Below are 21839 nucleotides of genomic sequence, written 5' to 3'. Positions count from 1 at the left end.
AAAAATAATAACATCAATGAGTGGGATTAATTATTTAAATTATCTATGTATGCATTAATTCACCCAATTATACATGCATTTATTCATGGTTGATCTATTTGTGGGCATTTAAAAAAAAAAAATCTAATTACAGGTTTGGTCCTCCATATGGATAATCCACAAGAAACAAAATGTACCTTTTAATGGCGCAGAGTATTGCATTGATAATTTGTCAAACTCTGTTTAGCGCTGCTATTGCAGTAGCCTAGTCTATATTACATGGTTATATTTTTGCGAAAGCTCCCTTTTCGTAGCCTATGAGGTGAAATTCAGCTTGCTACTAGATAACTTCTTGATAATGAAACTGGACTGTTGTGTGGCTAAGAATTTGTTGGCTAAAATGTACATTATTTCAATGCAGCCTAGATTACAGGCTACACACATTTCTTAATTGTTACAATGTAGCCCCTAGATTCTCCACCCTTCTCCCAAAGTCCCTGACTAGTCGTGTATAACTCTTTGGCGCCTCCTTGTGGCAATGGCACGGCCTTGTATATTGCTTTCATCAATCAGGTTTGGGAGAAGAAAAAAAAAAATCGACCTCATCACTGAGGTCATAATAATAAAATCCAATATAGAACTCAAGTCCTTTATTGAAAAAATATAAATATCAAACACCTCAAAATACAAAGGATTGTCAGCATATGCAGGCTGGAATTCAATCATTGCAGATAAAATATATTTAACACTGCGCTTTCAAGTGCATTTGTTTTTCACAGCAGCATGTCTCACAAGGAAGGAGTTGACACTTGATTTAGGATTCGTCAGTCCTGTGGTGTGATCCGTTAAGCGAATCTGGCTGAGAAGTAGCCTAGTGGTTAGAGCGTTGGGCCAGTAACTGAAAGGTTGCTAGATCAAATCCCAGAGTTTACAAGGGGAAAATCTGTTCTGCACCTGAACAAGGCAGTTAACCCATTGTTCCTAGGCCATCATTGTAAATAAGAATTCGTTCTGAACTGACTTGCCTAGTTAAAAAGGTTCAGTTTTAAAAAATAAATAAAAAAGTCATCCAGTACATGCAACGAGACTGATCTCTAAGTCTAGTGTCAACTAGTCCCTTTCCCCAGAGCACTATTCACAGATCTGAAGGGTTCAGATAGGGATATGCATGTTGGTGATGTCTGAACCCAGCCCTATATGTATTGCTTTCACCAATCAAGTATGGAAAAAATACATTCTTAAGACAAAGTGCTGAAACAGAATTGGTGTTCAGATGTGTACATGGACATCAAACATTCAGTCATCAACACATCACTACAAGTACAGGTTTTTGCATGTGCCAATACTCCATTTTAGAACAGTCTTGGTCCAGTCCCACAATAGATTAATGTGAGCTGGTCTTAATTCATAACATCTTCTGTAACAGAACTAAAACCTGGGATATACCAGATTAGTGGTCTTGCCCAACAAATGTTCTCAACAATCTGGTGGCAACTAGTGTTACCCCTTACTATGGTCCATCACAGACTGATGTAGATATATTTGAGAGAAAAAAATGTCCTAAAATTCAGGTGACAAAATTCTATTGTGAAAACAGATATATATACACACACCTGAGGGTAATTTGCTGAAGACGAACACTGTTTGTCAAAATTAAATATTAATGCATAAACATGTTTTTTTTTTTTTTTAAATACACATGCACTATTGTTGTTAGTAATTAAACATCTCAGTGCTGAAGAGCTCTCTCTTTACAAGGTAGATGAGCTCTACCTCTCAGGCCTGGGTAATAAAACAATAACCTGTACAAATTCCTTGACATAGGTCAAGTGAAATGATATAAGACATTCATTCAGCTGTGATTTCAAACAGAAAGTGGAGTGGGTTGGCATTAAGCGCTCTGGGGAAAATACCTGAAAAGGTATCATACAACCACAAAGTGATTGATACTACAGCTTCAAACAAAAACAACCTTCACAAATGGATTGAGATTTGAAAAGATGAGACATGAATACTGAGAAAGGGTAAGAATCCATAAAGCTATTTACCTCAAAGTAGAAGATAATCTCTTGTTTTTTTCCCATCAAAATGTTCTGAGATACAAATATTGCCCTCATTTCTGAAGTACTATAAATTCATAAAGCACACAGCTCATCACATTATACAGTGAGCTCCAAAAGTAGAGACAGTGACACTTTGTTGGTTGTTTTGGCTTTATACTTCAGCACTTCGGATTTAAAATGATACAATGACTATGAGGTTAAAAGTGCAGACTGTCTAACTTTGTCACTCGTCATCATTCACGATTCATTCAGGATTATCAGTAATCATGGTAGCATCCATAGTCAGGTAAACGTGTTTAGAAACATTATATTCTTATTTAGAATAAAAGTAACAACGCATTATTTACCATTCATTTCTATTGGGCACAAAATAATCTGAGACAACCAAAACAAACAGCAAATGCATCCAACAAGTTTGTAGAGTCACAAGCTTGATGTATACATTGCGTGCTACCAAATACTAAACTTTACACTACTTTAATATGAATTTGTCCCAAAACCTTTGCTTCCCTAAAATGGGGGGGGGGGGGGGTACTATGTACAAGACATGCTGCAATTTCTAAAGAGTTCACGTGATACGGATGACAATACCCTCAAATTAAACCTGACAGACTGCACTTTAACCTCATAGTCATTGTATCATTTTAAATCCAAAGTGCTGGAGTACAGAGCCAATACAACACAATGTGTCACTGACCCAATACTTTTGGAGCTCACTGTACTTCATCTGATTGCATGCAAGTTACTATGTGCAATGTTTGCCGTTTCCCTTCATTTACCATTTATACACTGAACAAAAATATAAAACGCAACATGCAAAGTGTTGGTCCCATGTTTCACGAGCTGAAATAAAAGATCCCAGAAATGTTGCACACTCACAAAAACCTTATTCCGGACAAATGTTGTGTACATCCCTGTTAGTAAACATTTCTCCTTGGCCAAGATAATTCTTCCACATTACAGGTGTGGCATTTCAAGAAGCATGATCATTACACACATGCCCCATTTTTCTTGTTCTCAGTTACCCCACCAGGAAGACCACCAGCTGGAAGGAAGCAACAGAGGAAAGCGCTCATAAGACAAAACATTACTAATGACTAGGGCCAGGAGTTTTTCCTGGTCAGGTCACATGGTCTGGAAAAACTCTTGGTCTTATGTTATAAATGCAACAGGTGTTCTTCCTTTCCTTTAAGAATACCAGCACCAATCAGGCTTCATTGTTTCTTTCATTGGATCCAAATTAAAACGAAAAATACCACATGTTGATCATCACTAACATAATAACAATGTGAGCACTTCCTAATGCTTTCTTAATAAATGTAGTGGTTGGTGTCTCTCAGACTCATAATTACCATCTTAAAATACTGCATTATTTACTGGTGGTCTTTCTACTCCATCAGGGTGGCTTCTGGCAAGAAACCACTCAACAGAAGAGTTGGACTTAATCATGCAGGCAAGCACACACACACCCCTGCTCTCCCTTCACACCCTCAAACTACAACAAATAGTACAGGGATTTCATAGTTGGTCTATTGACCACAAACTTGCTCTAACAATCCTCAAGGTAAACAACAACATAGTACATGGTGGAATGCCACCGTCTTACCTCAGGCTTCGGCTCATCTTTAGGACTGTTTGATCCACTGGCTTCAGCTGCTAATTAGATCATTTCTAGTAACCCTCTAAATCACGTGTCAAACTCATTCCATGGCGGGCTGAGTGTCTGCAGGTTATCGCCCCTCCCTTGTACTTGATTGCTGAATTAAGGTCACTAATTAGTAAATAACTCCTTTCAGCTGGTTGTCTTAGTCTTAATTGAAAGAAAAAAAAGACACTAAGCCCTTCATGGAATGAGTTTGACACCCCAGTTCTAGATGAACCCTCTATACTTATAAACAGTATAATGTATTTCAAATCAAATTTGATGTCACATCTGCAGAATACAACAGACCTTACTGTGAATTGCTTACTTACAAGCCCTTATCCAACAATGCAGTTCAAAAAATAGTTAAGAAAATATTTACTAAATAAATAAAAGAAAAAAGAAGAAGAAAATTACATAACAATAACACGGCTATATACAGGGGGTACCGGGCTATATACAGGGGATACCGGTACCGAGTCGATGTGCGGGGTACAGGCTAGTCGAGGTAATTTGTAAAGTGACTATGCATAGATAATAAACAGCGAGTAGCAGCAGTGTAAAAACAAAGGCGGGGGCAATGTAAATAATCTGGGTGGCCATTTGATTAATTGTTCAGCAGTCTTATGGTTTGGTGGTAGAAGCTGTTAGGGAGCCTTTTGGTCCTAGACTTGGCGCACCGGTACTGCTTGCCGTGTGGTAACAGACAGAACAGTCTATGACTTGGGCGACTGGAGTCTGACAATTTTTGGGGCCTTCCTCTGACACGGCCTAGTATATAGGTCCAGGAAGCTTGGCCTCAGTGATGTACTGGGCCGTACGCACTACCCTCTGTAGCGCCTTACGATCGGATACCAGGCGGTGATGCAACCGGTCTTGCTCTCATTGAGGTTGTTTTCCTGGCACCACATGGCCAGGTCTCTGACCTCCTCCCTATAGGAGGAGGCTGTCTCATCATTGTCTGTGATCAGGCCTACCACTGTTGTGTCGTTTGCAAACCTAATGATGGTGTTGGAGTCGTGCATGGCCACGCAGTCATGGGTGAACAGGGAGTACAGGAGGGGACTAAGTACGCATCCCTGAGGGGCCCCAGTGTTGAGGATCAGCATGGCAGATGTGTTGTTGCCTACTCTTACCACCTGGGGGCGGCCCGTCAGGAAGTCCAGTTGCAGAGGGAGGTGTTTAGTCCCAGCGTCCTTAACTTAGTGATAAGCTTTGTGGGCACTATTGTGTTGAACGCTGAGCTGTAGTCAATGGTCTCTGACCATTGACGTTTATCATTTAAGAATCAGTCAGTTGGAAATATGGTTGGAGTTCACTGTAACTGCCAGGTAAACTATCCGCTTAAGTTTCATACACACCTCCATTCTCCTGCCCCTTTCCAGGTTTGTCTGCGTCCTCTTCCCCTGTTTTGTGGTTGACCGTTAGCGGAACCGTAATCTCTGCAGAATCACACACAGAAGGAAGACATCAACTACAGCCTCTCTCCTACAGCATCAAATGCTATTTAAGAATGTACCTCTGCTTTATACAGTCTTAAATTAACTGGATAACTTGCCTTGTTCTGGCTGGACTACATCACTGCCTTTAGCTGAGGAGAAGAGAAGAGAGAAAAGTTGAGCTTAGCATTCTGATACACAGACCATATTAGCATTGGTTGTGTCCACTTCTGGATGACAATGAAAAGGATGCTAAGTGGCAGAATTCCAGGTGAATGCCACTGTCTTCTTACCCTCAGGCTTTGACTCATATTTAGGACTATTGGATCCACTGGCTTCAGCTGCTGATGAGAACAGAAGGACAAACTTTCTCTAATCAGATCATTTTGAAAGAAAAACTCCTATACTTGAATGCATTCAGTTGTACAACTGACTAGTTATCCCCCTTTCCCAATACACAATGTGTTGTATTTCACTTTTAAGAATCTGTCAATTACAGCAGTGTTTACCCTAGGATTGGTCATTCAACATTGGTTTACAGCAAACAGAGTAGAAGAGGTTCCTTGAATTTACGATGTACAGTTGAAGTCGGAAGTTTACATACATTTATGTTGGAGTCATTAAAACTCGTTTTTCAACCACTCCACAAATTTCTTGTTAACAAACTATAGTTTAGACAAGTCGGACATCTACTTTGTTCATGACATAAGTAATTTTTCCAACAATTGTTTACAGACAGATTATTTAACTTCACTGTATCATAATTCCAGTGGGTCAGAAGTTTACATACACTGAGTTGACTGTGCCTTTAGAGCTTGGAAAATTCCAGAAAATTATGTCATGGCCTTAGAAGCTTCTGATAGGCTAATTGACATCATTTGAGTCAATTGGAGGTGTACATGTGGATGTATTTCAAGGCCTACATTCAAACTCAGTGCCTCTTTGCTTGACATCATGGGAAAATCAAAAGAAATCAGCTAAGACCTCAGAAGAATAATTGTTGACCTCCACAAGTCTGGTTCATCCTTGGGAGCAATTTCCAAACGCCTGAAGGTACCACATTCATCTGTACAAACAATAGTACGCAAGTATAAACACCATGGGACCATGCAGCCATCATACCGCTCAGGAAGGAGACGCGTTCTCTCTCCTAGAGATGCACGTACTTTGGTGCGAAAAGTGCAAATCAATCCCAGAACAACAGCAAAGGACCTTGGGAAGATGCTGGAGGAAACAGGTACAAAAGTATCTATATCCACAGTAAAACGAGTCCTATATCGACATAACCTGAAAGGGCGCTCACCAAGGAAGAAGTCACTGCGCCGAAACCGCCATAAAAAAGCCAGACTACGGTTTGCAACTGCACACTAAGATCGTACCTTTTGGAGAAATGTCCTCTGGTCTGATGAAACAAAAATAGAACTGTTTGGCCATAATGGCCAACGTTATGTTTGGAGGAAAAAGGGGGAGGCTTGGAAGCCGAAGAACGGGGGTGGCAGCATGTTGTGAGGGTGCTTTGCTGCATGAGGGACTGGTGCGCTTCACAAAAAAGATGGCATCATGAGGGAGGAAAATTATGTGGATATATTGAAGCAACATCAAGACATCAGTCAGGAAGTTAAAGCATGATCGCAAATGGGTCTTCCAAATGGACAATGACCCCAAGCATACTTCCAAAGTTGTGGTAAAATGGCTTAAGGACAACAAAGTCAAGGTATTGGAGTGGCCATCACAAAGCCCTGACCCCAATCCTATAGAAAATTTGTGGGCAGAACTGAACAAGTGTGTGCGTGCAAGGAGGCCTATAAACCTGACTCAGTTACACCAGCTCTGTCAAGAGGAATGGGCCAACATTGACCCAACTTATTGTGGGAAGCTTGTGAAAGGCTACCCGAAACATTTGACCCAAGTTAAACAATTTAAAGGCAATGCTACCAAATACTAATTGAGTGTATGTAAACTTCTGACCCATTGGGAATGTGATGAAAGAAATAAAAGCTGAAATAAATAATTCTCTACTATTATTCTGACATTTCACATTCTTAATATAAAGTGGTGATCGTAACTGACCTAAGACAGGGAATTTTTACTAGGATTAAGTGTCAGGAATTGTGAAAAACTGAGTGTAAATGTATTTGGCTAAGGTGTATGTAAACTTCCGACTTCAACTGTATTTTCCCTTTAAGTTTGCATAAGGTTATGAAATTACTACTGTGCACTCACACACCCTTTTTCTATTTATTTCTTCATTCTTCTCTTAATTGGGGGGGGGGGGGGTTATCTGTACTTTACTATTTATATATTTGACAACTTTTACTTCACTACATTCCTAAAGAAAATAATCTACTTTTTACTCCATATATTTTCCATGACACCTACAAGTACTTATTACATTTAGAATGCTCAGGCATGACAGCAATATGGTCCAATCCACGCACCTATCAATATAATGCATTGTCATCCCTACTGCCTCTGATCTGGTGGATTCACTAAACACAAATACTGCAGTTGTAAAATATGCTTGAGTGTTGGAGTGTGCATACATTAATACATTATTAAGACCCTTTCAATGAAATGAAATGCACATTGTCTAACATTTTGGTGAAGCAGTGAGTATGAAGAGTTGGACCAGAAAGAGCCAGAGAATCACCCTACCTTTCATTTTCTTCCACACCAACCAAACTGAGGAGTAAATATACAAATATTTTACAACTTCTTAAAGTACAAGTCTGCATGAACCATACTATCAGCTGTTGAGTAGGACTTCACCCACATTTACATGCTTAAGCTGCAATAAGAACAGACATTTTCTGAGAGCACCAATAAAACAACCTGCATACAGTACCTCTGAACAGTACTGTAAATACAGGTAGACCAGGTATCCCCTTCAGGGGGTAAAGCTCACTGTTGTTGCTGCTGTTATGTCAATCTGTGCTTCACAACTATGTACATGTACAGTGCTCTGTTACTATAGATGTGCTGTTCTTACCTGTTATGACGATGGCAACAAGCGCTACAATAGTAATGACAACACCACCAACAACCCCACCATCAATTTCAGAAGGCTCTGAAATGAAAAAAAACATTTTGTATTGATACTTTGACAGGAGTTTCAGGTACAACATAGGACATTTTGAATGCTGCACTACAACACTAGCAGTGTTACTGACATATCAATACATAAGACTAACACACTTATGAGTGTCCACTCACCTGAGCCAAACACCTGTCCAATTGGCTCACTGACTTCCCCTTCCCCACGAACATAATTCTTCAGCTTGCAGATGTACTTGTAACCATTGGTTGATTTGCCAGTGTCGCTCTTAGAGACAATCAGCTGTTTTCCTACAACCTCCCACGCCCCCTCCCCCACTTTCCAGCTGTAGGTGACGGGTTCAGCATCAGTGGTGTCGCCCTCACAGGTCAGAGTGCAGGAGGTTTTGTTGGCGTTACAGGAAGAAGTGATTGTGGGTTTGGGGACTGCCTCTGTAAATAGAGGAAAGAAACAGGAATCATTTGGGGATATGCTTGTGAGGCACTGCAGTAGCTGCTGTTTCATATAGTGGCACACACACACAGAGACACTTACTGATAACAGACAGTGTATATGTCTTGTCAAGCAGTTTGCTGTTGAACTCCACAGAATAAACTCCACTGTCTGTTTTCATCAATCCACTGATTGTCAGTTCTCCAGTAGTCTGGTCCAGGGTTGTACGCTCTTTGAAGGTACCATAGATGTCCAGACCGAAACCCTTGTCCCACTCTGCCACCTTGTTCCTCCCATGCTTCCATAGGATGCTTGTGATGGGGTCAGGCACTGTGGATTTGTCCGGTGTCAACACCAGCTCACCTCCCACTTGATAAAGATCCTCTGGAGAAGCAGACATTTCATACATGTATCAGAGTATCAATGTATCCAGGGTAATACATTATGGTTAGGGTATAAATATGTAGTTCTAACCCTATTGGCATTGAACTGACATTATTATCAACCTTTACTGTTTATATCTAGAATTCTGCTTGCTGGGTGTATCTGGTCTATGTAGTCTGACCATTTTACCAGCATTTTCCCCCTCAGTAACACCACTGGAGTGGAAATTGATCTAGACTACACCACAGATTAAAATCTTTGGGTAAACCCTGCCTCTGAGGCTGTCCACTATTATACAAAGGGTGGGTCCAATCCTGAATGCTGATTGGTTAAAAGCACATTCCAGACGGTGTCTATTGCACAAGTTACCATCGGCTAAATCTATGATATTAAAATGCCTATTTACTCTGTTCCATCTGACTGCGCAATCCACTGTCTCCTCATCCCAGGGAGGGAAGATATACACTTGATCCCCACTATAAAAAGCATGTAGACATTATCTCAGATTTGTATAAACCTTACTGTCCATCTCTCTGACATTTGCAACATTGTTTCAATATTCAAAAGTGATCTCCAACTGTACCATAGTAATGAACGTGTAGGGGTCGGGATGAGAGAGAGAGGCAGGCAGTGTTTCTCAGACAGTCAAAATCATGAATCAGCTGGCATCATTTTTATGAATATATACAAAGAAATGTACATTTAAAAAAGGTATAACGAAACAAAGTGAGGCTAGTTTGCAGTCTTTCCAGCTTCAGTTTGAAGTTATTGTGTGAGCTGTGTTGTTGGCTAGCTCTTTTGAACAAGTGTCCTAACAAGAGAGTACATTTTCTATGCCAGGCAAAATCCTGCATCATTACATCATTGTTATGGATATATCCAAATAAATGTCACTAGAAAACAGCTTAAACAAATGCAGCTACTGTTTTTTTCTGTCTGCACTGTTTGACGTGACTAAGTTAGCCGTAGTTGGCTAGCTAGCAAGCAAAGAATAAGAACGTTGCCAGCCAGTGTGGCAATGGAACATTTAGAACGAATGTATGTCCATAGCTACAGAACAAAAAGATTGAGCGACTGGGTCGCGTCTCTGGCAACCGAACAAATAGAACGAATGACCAGCCGGCTTGGGTATACACCCTAGATTTGTTTCAGGACTATATCTTGTGGAAGGGTGAAATAGTATTAAGAAATCAATCAAAATAAAGTCAATGAAAATATGTCAATCATTATTTGAATATCTTGGTAACCTGTTGTATTAAAGTGATAATGCCCTCGAAGCATGTGTTGAGGATTTATTGGCACAGTTTGCTGGACCTCGACACGCGTGCCAAAATATCTTCCAAACACCGGCTTCTCTGGCATCATCACTTAATTATATTAGAGATCCTATTAAACTACTAGAGGAGCTATGTCATAATTAGAGGTCGACCGATTAATCGGAATGGCCGATAACTTGACATCGGCCCTAATTATTCATAACAATCGGTAATCGTCATTTTTGGACACCGATTGTGGACCTTTTTTTTTAAACCTTTATTTAACTAGGCAAGTCAGTTAAGAACACATTCTTATTTTCAATAAACAGCCTAGGAACGGTGGGTTAACTGCCTTGTTCAGGGACAGAACGACAGATTTTTACCTTGTCAGCTCAGGGATTCAATCTTGCAACCTTACGGTTGCTTGTCCAACGCTCTAACCACCTGCCTTACATTGCACTCCACGAGGAGCCTGCACTCACCTGTTACGCGAGTGCAGCAAGAAGCCAAGGTAAGTTGCTTGCTAGCATTAAACTTATCTTATAAAAAACAATCAAACATAATCACCAGTTAACTACACATGGTTGATTAGATAAACTAGTTTATCTAGCGTGTCCTGCGTTGCATATAATCGATGCGGTGCCTGTTCATTTCTTATCGAATCACAGCCCACTTTGCCAAACGGGTGATGATTTATAACAAGCGCATTCGTGAAAAAAGCACTCTCGTTGCACCAATGTGTACCTAACCATAAACATCAACGCCTTTCTTTAAAATCAATACACAAGTATATTATTTTAAACCTGCATATTTAGTTAATATTGTCTGCTAACATGCATTTCTTTTAACTAGGGAAATTGTGTCACTTCTCTTGCGTTCCGTGCAAGCAGTCAGGGTATATGCAGCAGTTCGGGCCGCCTGGCTCGTTGCGAAATGTGTGAAGACCATTTATTCCTAACAAAGAACGTAATTAATTTGCCAGAATTGTACATAATTATGACATAACATTGAAAGTTGTACAATGTAACAGCAATATTTAGACTTAGGGATGCCACCCGTTAGATAAAATACGGAACGGTTCCGTATTTCACTGAAAGAATAAACGTTTTGTTTTCGAAATTATAGTTTCTGGATTTGACCATATTAATGACCTAAGGCTCGTATTTCTGTGTGTTATGTTATAATTAAGTCTATGATTTGATACTTGATAGAGCAGTCTGACTGAGTCAAAGGTATATGAAATGCAAATGGTATAGAGAGAAATAGTCCTATAATAACTACAACCTAAAACTTCTTACCTGGGAATATTGAAGACATGTTAAAAGGAACCACCAGCTTTCAGATGTTCTCATGTTCTGAGCAAGGAACTTAAATGTTAGCTTTTTTTACAAGGCACATATTGCACTTTTACTTTCTTCTCCAACACTTTGTTTTTGTATTATTTAAACCAAATTCAACATGTATCATTATTTGAGGCTAAATTGAATTTATTGATGTATTATATTAAGTTAGTGTTCATTCAGTATTGTTGTAATTGTCATTATTACAAATACATAAATAAAATAAATATTAAAAAAAAGAAGACTTCTTTTGGTCCTCCAATAATTGGTATCGGTGTTGAAAAATCATAATCGGTCGACCTCTAGTCATAATCCCTCAAAGTTACAGAATCATTACACAGGTGCACCTCGTGCTGTGGACAATAAAAGGCCACTAAAATGTGCAGTTGTCACAACACAATGCCACAGATCTCTCAAGTTGTAAGGGAGCATTCAATTGGGATGCTGACTGCAGGAATGTCCAATAAGAGCTGTTGCCAGAGAATTGAATGCTTCATTTGTGAGGCATCTGTTTCTCAAACTAGACACTAATGTACTTGTCCTCTTGCTCAGTTGTGCACCGGGGCCTCCCACTCCTCTTTCTACTCTGGTTAGAGCCAGTTTGCGCTGTTCTGTGAAGGGAGTAGGACACAGCGTTGTACAAGATCTTCAGTTTCTTGGCAATTTCTCACATGAAATAGTCTATTCTTGTTCTGAGAAATGAAGGCTGACGAGTTTCAGATGATAAATGGGCCTCTGTAGATAATCCATTAAAACATCTGCCGTTTCCAGCTACAATAGTCATTTACAACATTAACAATGTCTACACTGTATGTTATTTTAATGGACAAAAAAAATTGCTTTAATTTCAAAAACAAGGATATTTCTAAGTGACCCCAAACTTCTGAACGGTAGTATATATATTATATGATACAATATCAGTACTTGTTGCATTTACAACTTGTCTAAGTCCTATCATCAACTGATTCCAGCTGGTGTATGGCTGTGGATTGACTGCATTATTTTAATGGTAATTGGCAGTAAATTAGAAAAATGTATGGAGTCATTCCTCTAAAACTGTCTGGCTAGCTAAGCTAACACACATACATTTTTCACATTTATTGTTTTACACAATATCACAGAAAAGGCAAAACCATGGTTGACCAACACCCTGACCAACATGGACCATCATAAGAACGTTCAGGACCATTCTAGTAGTCTAATCTCATGATTATATTACTGTGACAATAATAGCACAGAAAACTCAGCCTTCACTGCAGGGCATCCAAACTCTGTGAGAATAGGTATATGCTTTAAAGACTGCCATTTGAGGACCCCTTGTATTAAATGCTTTTAAGGCAACAAGTTGAGAAATTATTTACAGTATACACACATCCATGCATACTGTAAGAAATACCATTGTAATAACACAAGCATATTGCTATTACATTGTTATAACTAACTTCTTTCTTAAACAAGGTTCTCTCACATACTCACAAGCAGAAACTGAGGCACACACACACCAGAGACAGATGGCTGACACAGAACATTCATAAACACTGATAAAGCAGGGAAGGCCTTGAGCAAGAGTGCTTGGTACGGCTTCCCACGAGATAATGAGACACACACACATAACCAAGGACTGAGGGCTGACGTAAATCTTTCATAAAACACAGATAAGACAGGAACATCAACGCACACACAAAAAACTCCTCTTCAGTCTGAACATTTTTGAAGACAAAGAACTCTACTTAGAGCCAATGGGACAGTGATACTAGCCTGAAGGAGACCTCGCCCAACTCATCAGAACCAACCAAAGGACCAGAACTTCCAGACTCAACCTACTTTCTGTGCTGTATAAAATGACTATGTATTTCTGTTATCTGGGCTCTGTCTGCAGGTTCCTTACGAGCTGAATGAACGAGTCCATGCATGTTTGTATCAGATATCTTTACCTCTGAATAAAACTGCTTTTTATTATACGAATATCCACCCTGTCCAGAGTCTCTACTTCGTCTCAGTTCTCCAGTAAACTTGTGTCATCAACAATACCCAGTTCCTTCTGTAGGCTTACGCCTTGGCCAAATTGGTCTGTGCGTAGCTAAACGGAATAAGAAGAGTGCTGTACTCATACAAACCCACATGGCTTTTTTACAACCATTCTGACTGTCCATGTTGAAAATCTCTATACAAGCTTTTGAGTTCAGATAGCCATGTGTTTTTTTCATTGAATTGATTCCCGACCCCGGCGGCTGCGCTTGTTCTTTAATTTGCAACGCATATTGTGTTCATAAGGCACATTGATACATATCCTATACCTATTGTACATGACAATCAAACATGTGATAATGTTGTAGGCTAGGCTATACAATAAGCACACTAGCTATAGCACACATATTACGTAGGCCGGTCGGTTCAACTTACCTCCGGAAACCACCTTTTGCGCCAGACGAAAGCAGAAGCACAATCCAATGAACGTTAGTTTGAGCATATTTGCTAGTTACTTTTATTTAATATGTAAACAAATTAAGTTAAAATGAGATGTGCTAAAAAAACTGTGCCAGTCATTGCCTTCTTCTTCGCTGAGGTTTAATGGCGGTTGGCATCCAAAAAAACAAAAACATGTTGCATTACCGCCACCTACTAGACTGGGGTATAACTTCCTTAAACTTTGCTCAAATAAATAACAAAATTCCCCCTAATCTAACACTACACTCACACTAAAATACCACACTCACCTATTTAAATATATTTAGTCCTACTTCAGGCCAACAGCCTGAAAGGATAGGACACTACCACTTAACACACCCTGTAACTCTTCTGATGTAAAGTCTCGCAGACCCAAATGCCTCTCTGCAGTTGTCACCACAACCTCTATTTTCTGCGACTTACTTTCCATCCCTGCAGTACCACTGATAATCATTACTATAAATGCCCAAAATCCAATCCTACTGAAACATACAGAACCAGTCAAAAGTTTGGACACACCTAATCATTCAAGGGTTTTTCTTTATTTTTACTATTTTCTACATTGTAGAATAATAGTGATGACATCAAAACTATGAAATAACACATATGGAATCATGTAGTAACCAAAAAGGTGTTAAATAAATCAAAATATATTTTATATTTGAGATTCATCAAAGTAGCCACCCTTGCCTTGATGACAGCTTTGCACACTTTTGGCATTCTCTCAACCAGCTTCATGAGGTAGTCACCTGGAATGCAATTCTACTAACAGGTGTGCCTTGTTAAAGTCAATTTGTGGAATTTCTGTCCTTCTTAATGCATTTGAGCCAATCAGTTGTGTTGTGACAAGGTAGGGATGGTACACAGAAGATAGCCCTATTTGGTAAAAGACCAAGTCCATATTACGGCAAGAACAGCTCAAATTAGCAAAGAGAAACGACAGTCCATCATTACTTTAAGACATGAATGTCAGTCAATTCGGAAAATGTAAAGAGCTTTGAACGTTTCTTGAAGTGCAGTCGCAAAAACCATCAAGCGCTATGATGAAACTGGCTCTAATGAAGACCGCCACCAGAGTTACCTCTGCTGCAGAGAATAAGTTCATTAGAGTTACCAGCCTCAGAAACATCAACTGTTCAGAGGAGACGGTGCAGAGTGGTCAAGGCAGGCAGAATGGTCAGGCAAGCGGGTACAAAGTCCAGAAACAGGCAAGGGTCAAAACTGGGAGGACTAGAAAAAGGAGAATGCAAAAAGCAGGAGAACGGGAAAACCGCTGGTTGACTTGGAAACATACAAGACAAACTGGCACAGAGAGACAGGAAACACAGGGATAAATACACTGGGGGAAATAAGCGACACCTGGAGGGGGTGGAGACAATCACAAGGAAGGACAGGTGAAACAGATCAGGAAGTGACAAAAGTATCTTCTCTTGCCAAAACTCTTCATCCCCAAAATTGGAGAATTAAACAATATTTCTATTTTTGAGAATGTGGGAATTGTCCGTGGGTATTTAAAGAACAATCCTGTCGAAATTGTTTTATTTTGTGACATCAGGAAAGGCAGTAGGACAATATAACGGTATCTCTGGAAGTGTACATCCCTCAGTTATTCGTTTTCTACCTGAATGTTGTATAAAATTAATGATTAAATATGAAACTATTTGTGAGATGATGTAATGTGATGGTACCCTTCTAAATGAGGGAATTGTTTTTCATGTGAAGTATTAACCAAGTCAGTTGCCACGCCCACGTGAGCCCAGACATTATGTCGGCGTCATGGACCGCCCTTTTCCAGAAGTGTATAAAACCCACTTCCTACAAATTTTACATTGAGTCAGAGAACGCCGGAACGAAGTCCCAACGTTGAAATGGCTACCACTATATCGGCCAAGGAGATCAGACAGTGTGTAGTGTTGGCTACACAGCGAGAAATTGTTCAACTCTAAAACATTGCTACAGAAGGAGCACATCCTAGACAACGCTTTTACCAGTCTGCAGCTGGAAATATGCGTAGCCGAAGACAAGAATACAGACAACCGCGGAAGCGTCTATTCTATGCGATACCCATTGGTATGCCTGATGTATCCTTTTTAACACAACCCGAGACTTTCTATCGACTTACTCTCCAGCAGACGGACAGGTGATTTCAACAGAGAGACAACAATGGCATAAAAGCGTAAATATGTACATTGCAATTCCTTTTGAATGAGCGGCCGTTCATGTGCAAAGTATTAGCATTTCAATAAATTTAACTATCAACTGTGTGTAGTGGGTTCATTTAGTCTTTCCGCTTTTTATCTGTCCCCACCCTTTCCATTGTCTATCAAGCCGTCATATCGGTATAGTCCACTAGTGTCACGTTCCTGACCTGTTTTCTGTTATTTTTGTATGTGTTTAGTTGGTCAGGGCGTGAGTTTGGGTGGGCATTCTATGTTTTGTGTTTCTATGTTTAGGTTAGTGGTAATTAGCCTTATATGGTTCTCAATCAGGGACAGGTGTTTGACGTTTCCTCTGATTGAGAACCATATAAAGGTAGGCTGTTCACACTGTTTGTTTGTGGGTGATTGTCTTCCGTGTCTGTGTATGTTGCACCACACGGGACTGTTTCGGTTTGTTTGTTCATTCGTTTGTTGTAGTCTGTACCTGTTCGTGCGTTCTTCGTGTTATTTGTAAGTTCTCATAGTTCAGGTCTGTCTACGTTCGTTTGTTATTTTGTAGTTTGTTGAAGTGTTTTCGGTTTTCATCTTTTCTTTAATAAACTTCATTATGTCCACTTTCCTCGCTGAGCTTTGGTCCAATCCCTACTTCTCCTCTTCTTCCGAAGAGGAGGAGGACAGCCGTTACAGAATCACCCACCAACCATGGATCAAGCAGCGTGAGAGGAACCAGCAACAGCGGGAAAAAAACAGGACTCGTGGACATGGGAGGATGTTTTTGACGGCAAGGGTTGCTACACATGGGAGGAGATTCTGGCTGGAAGAGATCGCCTCCCATGGGAACAGCTGGAGGCGATTAGGAGAGCAGAGGCAACCGGAGAGAGGAACCGGAGTTATGAGGGTACGCGACAAGCAAGGAAGCCTGTGAGTAAACCCCAAAAGGGAGAGGGAGGGAGAGTGGCGAAGTCAGGTAGGAGACCTGCGCCTACTCCCTGTACTTACCGTGGAGAGCGAGAGTACGGGCAGACACCGTGTTACGCAGTAGAGCGCATGGTGTCTCCTGTACGCGTGCATAGCCCGGTTCGGTACATTCCAGCTCCACGTATTGGCTGAGGTAGATTGAGCGTTGAGCCGGATGTCATGAAGCCGGCCCAACGCATCTGGCCACCAGTGCGTCTCCTCGGGCCGGCTTACATGGCACCAGCCTTATGCATGGTGTCCCCGGTTCGCCTACATAGCCCGGTGCGGGTTATTCCACCTCCCCGCACTGGTCGGGCGATGGGGAGCATACAACCAGGTAAGGTTGGGCAGGCTCAGTGTTCAAGGGAGCCAGTACGCCTGCACGATCCGGTATTTCCGGCGCCACCTCCCCGCTCCAGGCCAGTACCACCAGTGCCTACACCACGCACCAGGCTTCCAGTGCGTCTCCAGAGCCCTGTTCCTCCTCCACGCACTAGCCCTATGGTGCGTGTCTCCAGCCCAGTACCACCAGTGCCTACACCACGCACCAAGCCTCCTGTGTGTCTCCAGAGCCCTGTACGCACTGTTCCTTCTCCCCGTACTCGCCCTGTAACACCAGTGCGAACCACCAATTTTCATCACTTTAAAAACACATGATATTATCTTTTCCACAACTTGAACATCTCGGCTTCTCCCTTCTGTAAACACTTGGTCTTGGGATAAATGCTCTGACTCTGTAGTTGATATATCCCAACTGCACTTGAGTAGTGAGAGACTCCATATCAAAAAACAAAAGAATAGATAGACTTCACTTTTTCTTCATTCACCATACGATTCATCCAACAAGCATCAATCAAATGGATTCTTCAAAATTGGTAATCCAATCAGCTGCTCCTCATTTACAAACTGTACTTCTACAGGATGAGAAGGGACCTTCTTATCACTGTATGCTACTTAGCTACTTTTTCTATTCTTTTGGACAATATTCCAAATCTCCTTGACTCCAACGCCATTATGTTCACGCTCCACATCAATGTCCGCTTCCGCCATCTTTTCAGTTCATAGCCTACTTCTGATATTTTATTTCCTGAGGCTGTGAAAGTGAAAGTAAAATGTGGTTTAGCTCCTCAATGTCACGCCATAGAGAGGCTTTTATTCTCTATTTTGGTTAGGCCAGGGTGTGACTAGGGTGGGCATTCTAATTTCTTTATTTCTATGTTTTCTATTTCTTTGTGTTTGGCCGGGTGTGGTTCTCAATCAGAGGCAGCTGTCTATCGTTGTCTCTGATTGGGAATCGTACTTAGGCAGCCTTTTTTCCTTTCGCATTTGTGGGTAGTGTTATATAATTTTGTAATTAATGTTCATAAATTGCAATTATCCTTTTAGGTCTGAACCCCAGAGGTTGTAAAGTTGTAGTTTAAATGAAACAGAAAGAATTCCCATCTCAAAATTAGTCAAACAATTTTATTGGCGAGAGCTCTGACGTGCATATACAAAAACGTTCCTTTTATACCTTCCCTTAAACTACGCACATACATACACACTATATTTGGATTATCCCCTGAAGTCTCACCACAGTTTATTACCACTCAGCTGACAGTTCCAGTCCCCCCCAGATACGGAAAACCTGGAGGGGCTCTCCCTGTCTTATCTTATCTCTACAGAGTTATAGCTGGGTCGGTTCAAACATAGGTAAAGGAGTCTCTTTGCTTTCTTTCGGCACACACATACATTCCTTCCACAATGGTTATCATTTTTAATTACCCCTTGTCCATGCTACATAACCTCTAATCCTAATGGTTAAGTTTCTGGGTAGAATTATTTAATCATTTATCTTAATCCTTGATAAAAATATTTTAACAGGTAGTTATCTTTGTTAGTGGCACTATTGCCCAAGTTAAGCTTCACGTTTTTTTCCTTGTTTTGTTGTTTTGTTGGCGACATTCATTTCAAATAAAAAGAAATGTACGCTCATCGTGCTGCGCTTTGGTCCAGTCATTTCCACCTAGACGACGGCCGTGACACTCAAGCTGTTTCCATTGTTGGCAAGTGACATCTGGTGGGGCTTTGGAGGGGGTGAGTGTTAGGGGGTGTGTACGGGAGGCGAAGTCAGGTGCAGGAGAGCAGAGTGTAGTAAACAGGCGCACTTTAAGTCCGGTCCAAAATGACAGCACATATAACATAACGTGCCAAAAAACACGGAACATTAAAAAAAGTATGGCGCCTGACAATTTCCACATAACAATAAACAATTACACACACAGACATGGAGGGGAACAGAGGACTAAATACATGCAGTCTGATTATGGAATGAAAACCAGGTGTGTATGGAACAAGACAAAACAAATGGACATATGAGAAATGGAGCGGCGATGGATAGAAAGCCGGTGACGTCGATGGCCGCCCGAACAAGGAGAGGAGCCGACTTCGGCGGAAGTCGTGACGGTGCCCCCCCCATGACGCGTGGCTCCAGCGGCGCGCCAACACGTCCTCCACCGGAACCCAGCATCTCTCCTCCGGGCCATACCCCTCCCAGTCCACGAGGTACTGAAGGCCCCTCGCCCGACGTCTCGAATCCAGTATGGAACGAACGGAGTACGCCGGGGCCCTCTCGATGTCCAGAGGGGGCGGAGGAACCTCCCGTAACTCAGACTCCTGGAGCGGGCCAGCCACCACCGGCCTGAGGAGAGACACATGGAATGAGGGGTTAATGCAGTAATCGGGGGGGAAGCTGTAACCTGTAACATACCTCGTTCACTCTCCTCAGGACTTTAAATGGCCCCAGCTCTGTCCATTGATACACTGTGGTCCATTGGCTGCTAAAGAAATGAGCGCATAGAACTCAATCTTTTGGCCAATGCAGCAGTAGGCCTATAACGTCCATCATCAACTAATGTTGATAAAACATTTACTGGAGACAGGAGATCAAGTTGAGACATAGGACGAGGTGGATTATGGTTTAATTAAGGCAATTTATTCAAGGTAAAGATATTTGGCAAAGCGTGCAGCACGGCCCCTTTCTGTCTGATTCTTATGGAATCGTCGGAGAAGAGACCTCTAAACATGTTGTGCTGATTATATATGCAACAAGTAAAGTAGGTTGATCTTGTAGTCTGGCCTTCCGATTGGTCGATCTGGGTCGTGGGTAGTCCTGTCCGGGCCTGATGTCGACGTTCCATTGGCTCTTAACACAGTTCTTTGTCTTAGAGTCTCAACCTCGAGCAGAATGCATGTGCGTTTGTTTTAACAGGTGCCTGTTCATGGGGGAGGGGAGTGTGTGTGGGTCTGTGGTTATTATAAGGGTACGAAGAGTGGGGGTATAGTGGGGGATGGGTGCATGTTGTGTCAAGTATAGCTAGTGTTGAGAAGTTGTTAAAACAAGTTACCAATATCTATTACAATTTCTTACAAATCACCCTCTTCACGTCTTATAGACGTGAATAAACTAGTTAAAATTTGTCAGAAGACAAATCTTTGATTCCCCCTCTTCACGTCTCACAAGAGACGTGACATAAAAGTAAAAAAGACAAAGCTATAGGATAAAATTTGTCAGAAGACAAATTTTTAATTCCCTCTCTTCACGTCTCACAAGAGACGTGACATAAAAGTAAAAAAGACAAAGCTATAGGATAAAATTTGTCAGAAGACAAATTTTTAATTCCCTCTCTTCACGTCTCACAAGAGACGTGACATAAAAGTAAAAAAGACAAAGCTATAGGATAAAATTTGTCAGAAGACAAATTTTTAATTCCCTCTCTTCACGTCTCACAATAGACGTGACATAAAAGTATAAAAGACAAAGCTATGGAATAAAATTTGTCAGAAGACAAATTTTTAATTCCCTCTCTTCACGTCTCACAAGAGACGTGACATAAAAGTTTCTTAGTCCTCAAATAGATAGACAGGTCCAGCTTCCCCATCAGCAAGCAATGGGAACATTTGGGCCCTTTCCTGATTAGGGTCTATGGCGGCAGTGATAACACGGCTAGCAAGCGTGCGCGCACATGGAATGCAACAGCATCCACAAAGTACAAGAATAGCCGCACAAACGGAAATAGATACCAGGACAGAGGAAACCAGCGTCTTATATTTACCAAAAGCATCCATCCATGAGTCCCACATAGAAGTGTCCACTCCAGAATGTTGTTTCATCTTACCATTAAGGGTACGAAGTCCCTCCAATGCTACAGTCAGACTCCCATCCGTAGCTGTGTTGTTGGGAATGAAAGAACAACACTGCTCCCCAATCATGGCACAAACACCTCCGCGTTCAGCCAACAACATATCTACCGTGATTCTATTTTGAATGCCATCAGGGATGTAGCTGCCAATTGGCCATGGACCGCCTCGAAGCCTTGTTGAGTCCAAAATCACACATTATTAACCAAAAAACGAAAAAATGTTAAACCCTCAGGTCCATCCCTCTATACAACCTGTACCAGGTGGGCTCGTCGCCACCCGGGAACTTCAAACCTTCACAACAGGGAGGACAAACATCACTTTTTATTCATTCGACAACCTCTTCTACAGCAAACCAAGGGTCCTCCTCTGTCAGGCCCACTCTCCTGCGAAAGCTTGATTCCGTATCAGCCTCTCCAACTGGAGCATCAAGCAACGGCATCATACCAGAGGTCCTTGCCACATCTGTAACAGACTTCTTCAAACAAGGTATGATACAGGCAGCA

At 41.3% G+C, this 21839-nt stretch overlaps 1 protein-coding gene and 1 pseudogene across 3 annotated transcripts; both read right to left on the bottom strand.

Moving 5' to 3' along the window:
• Positions 1-21839, bottom strand: part of LOC120051419 — a 206130-nt pseudogene that overhangs the window by 150200 nt on the left and 34091 nt on the right.
• LOC120051418 lies at positions 615-14145 on the bottom strand. 3 transcript variants are annotated; one of them, XM_038998274.1, is made up of 9 exons: positions 13994-14145; positions 8713-8994; positions 8337-8609; positions 8113-8190; positions 7779-7805; positions 5417-5467; positions 5243-5275; positions 5046-5126; positions 615-3087 (listed from the first exon to the last, which is right to left on the bottom strand). In XM_038998274.1, the coding sequence occupies exons 1-9, from the start codon at positions 14058-14060 to the stop codon at positions 3032-3034; spliced, it is 948 nt and encodes a 315-aa protein (XP_038854202.1). In that variant the 5' UTR covers positions 14061-14145; the 3' UTR covers positions 615-3031. The 3 variants fall into 3 exon arrangements, with proteins under 3 accessions (XP_038854202.1, XP_038854203.1, XP_038854204.1); XM_038998275.1 differs by lacking the exon at positions 7779-7805; XM_038998276.1 differs by lacking the exons at positions 5417-5467; positions 7779-7805.

Source organism: Salvelinus namaycush, chromosome 7, assembly GCF_016432855.1.
Source record: "Salvelinus namaycush isolate Seneca chromosome 7, SaNama_1.0, whole genome shotgun sequence".
Lineage (NCBI taxonomy): Eukaryota > Metazoa > Chordata > Actinopteri > Salmoniformes > Salmonidae > Salvelinus > Salvelinus namaycush.
The sequence above is the reverse complement of the archived record's forward strand: the minus strand, read 5'-3'. Positions and strand labels throughout refer to the sequence as shown.

What these genes read in the sequence shown, in the direction of transcription:
- LOC120051418 (XM_038998274.1), bottom strand. Translation starts at nt 14,060, where the DNA reads ATGCTCAAACTAACGTTCATTGGATTGTGCTTCTGCTTTCGTCTGGCG. An exon ending in TGGACAGGTGTTTGGCTCAG is followed by an intron (nt 8,191 to 8,336) that starts GTGAGTGGACAC and finishes TTTTCATTTCAG; the next exon opens with AGCCTTCTGAAATTGATGGT. An exon ending in AAAGGGGCAGGAGAATGGAG is followed by an intron (nt 3,088 to 5,045) that starts GTGTGTATGAAA and finishes GCTTCCTTCCAG; the next exon opens with CTGGTGGTCTTCCTGGTGGG.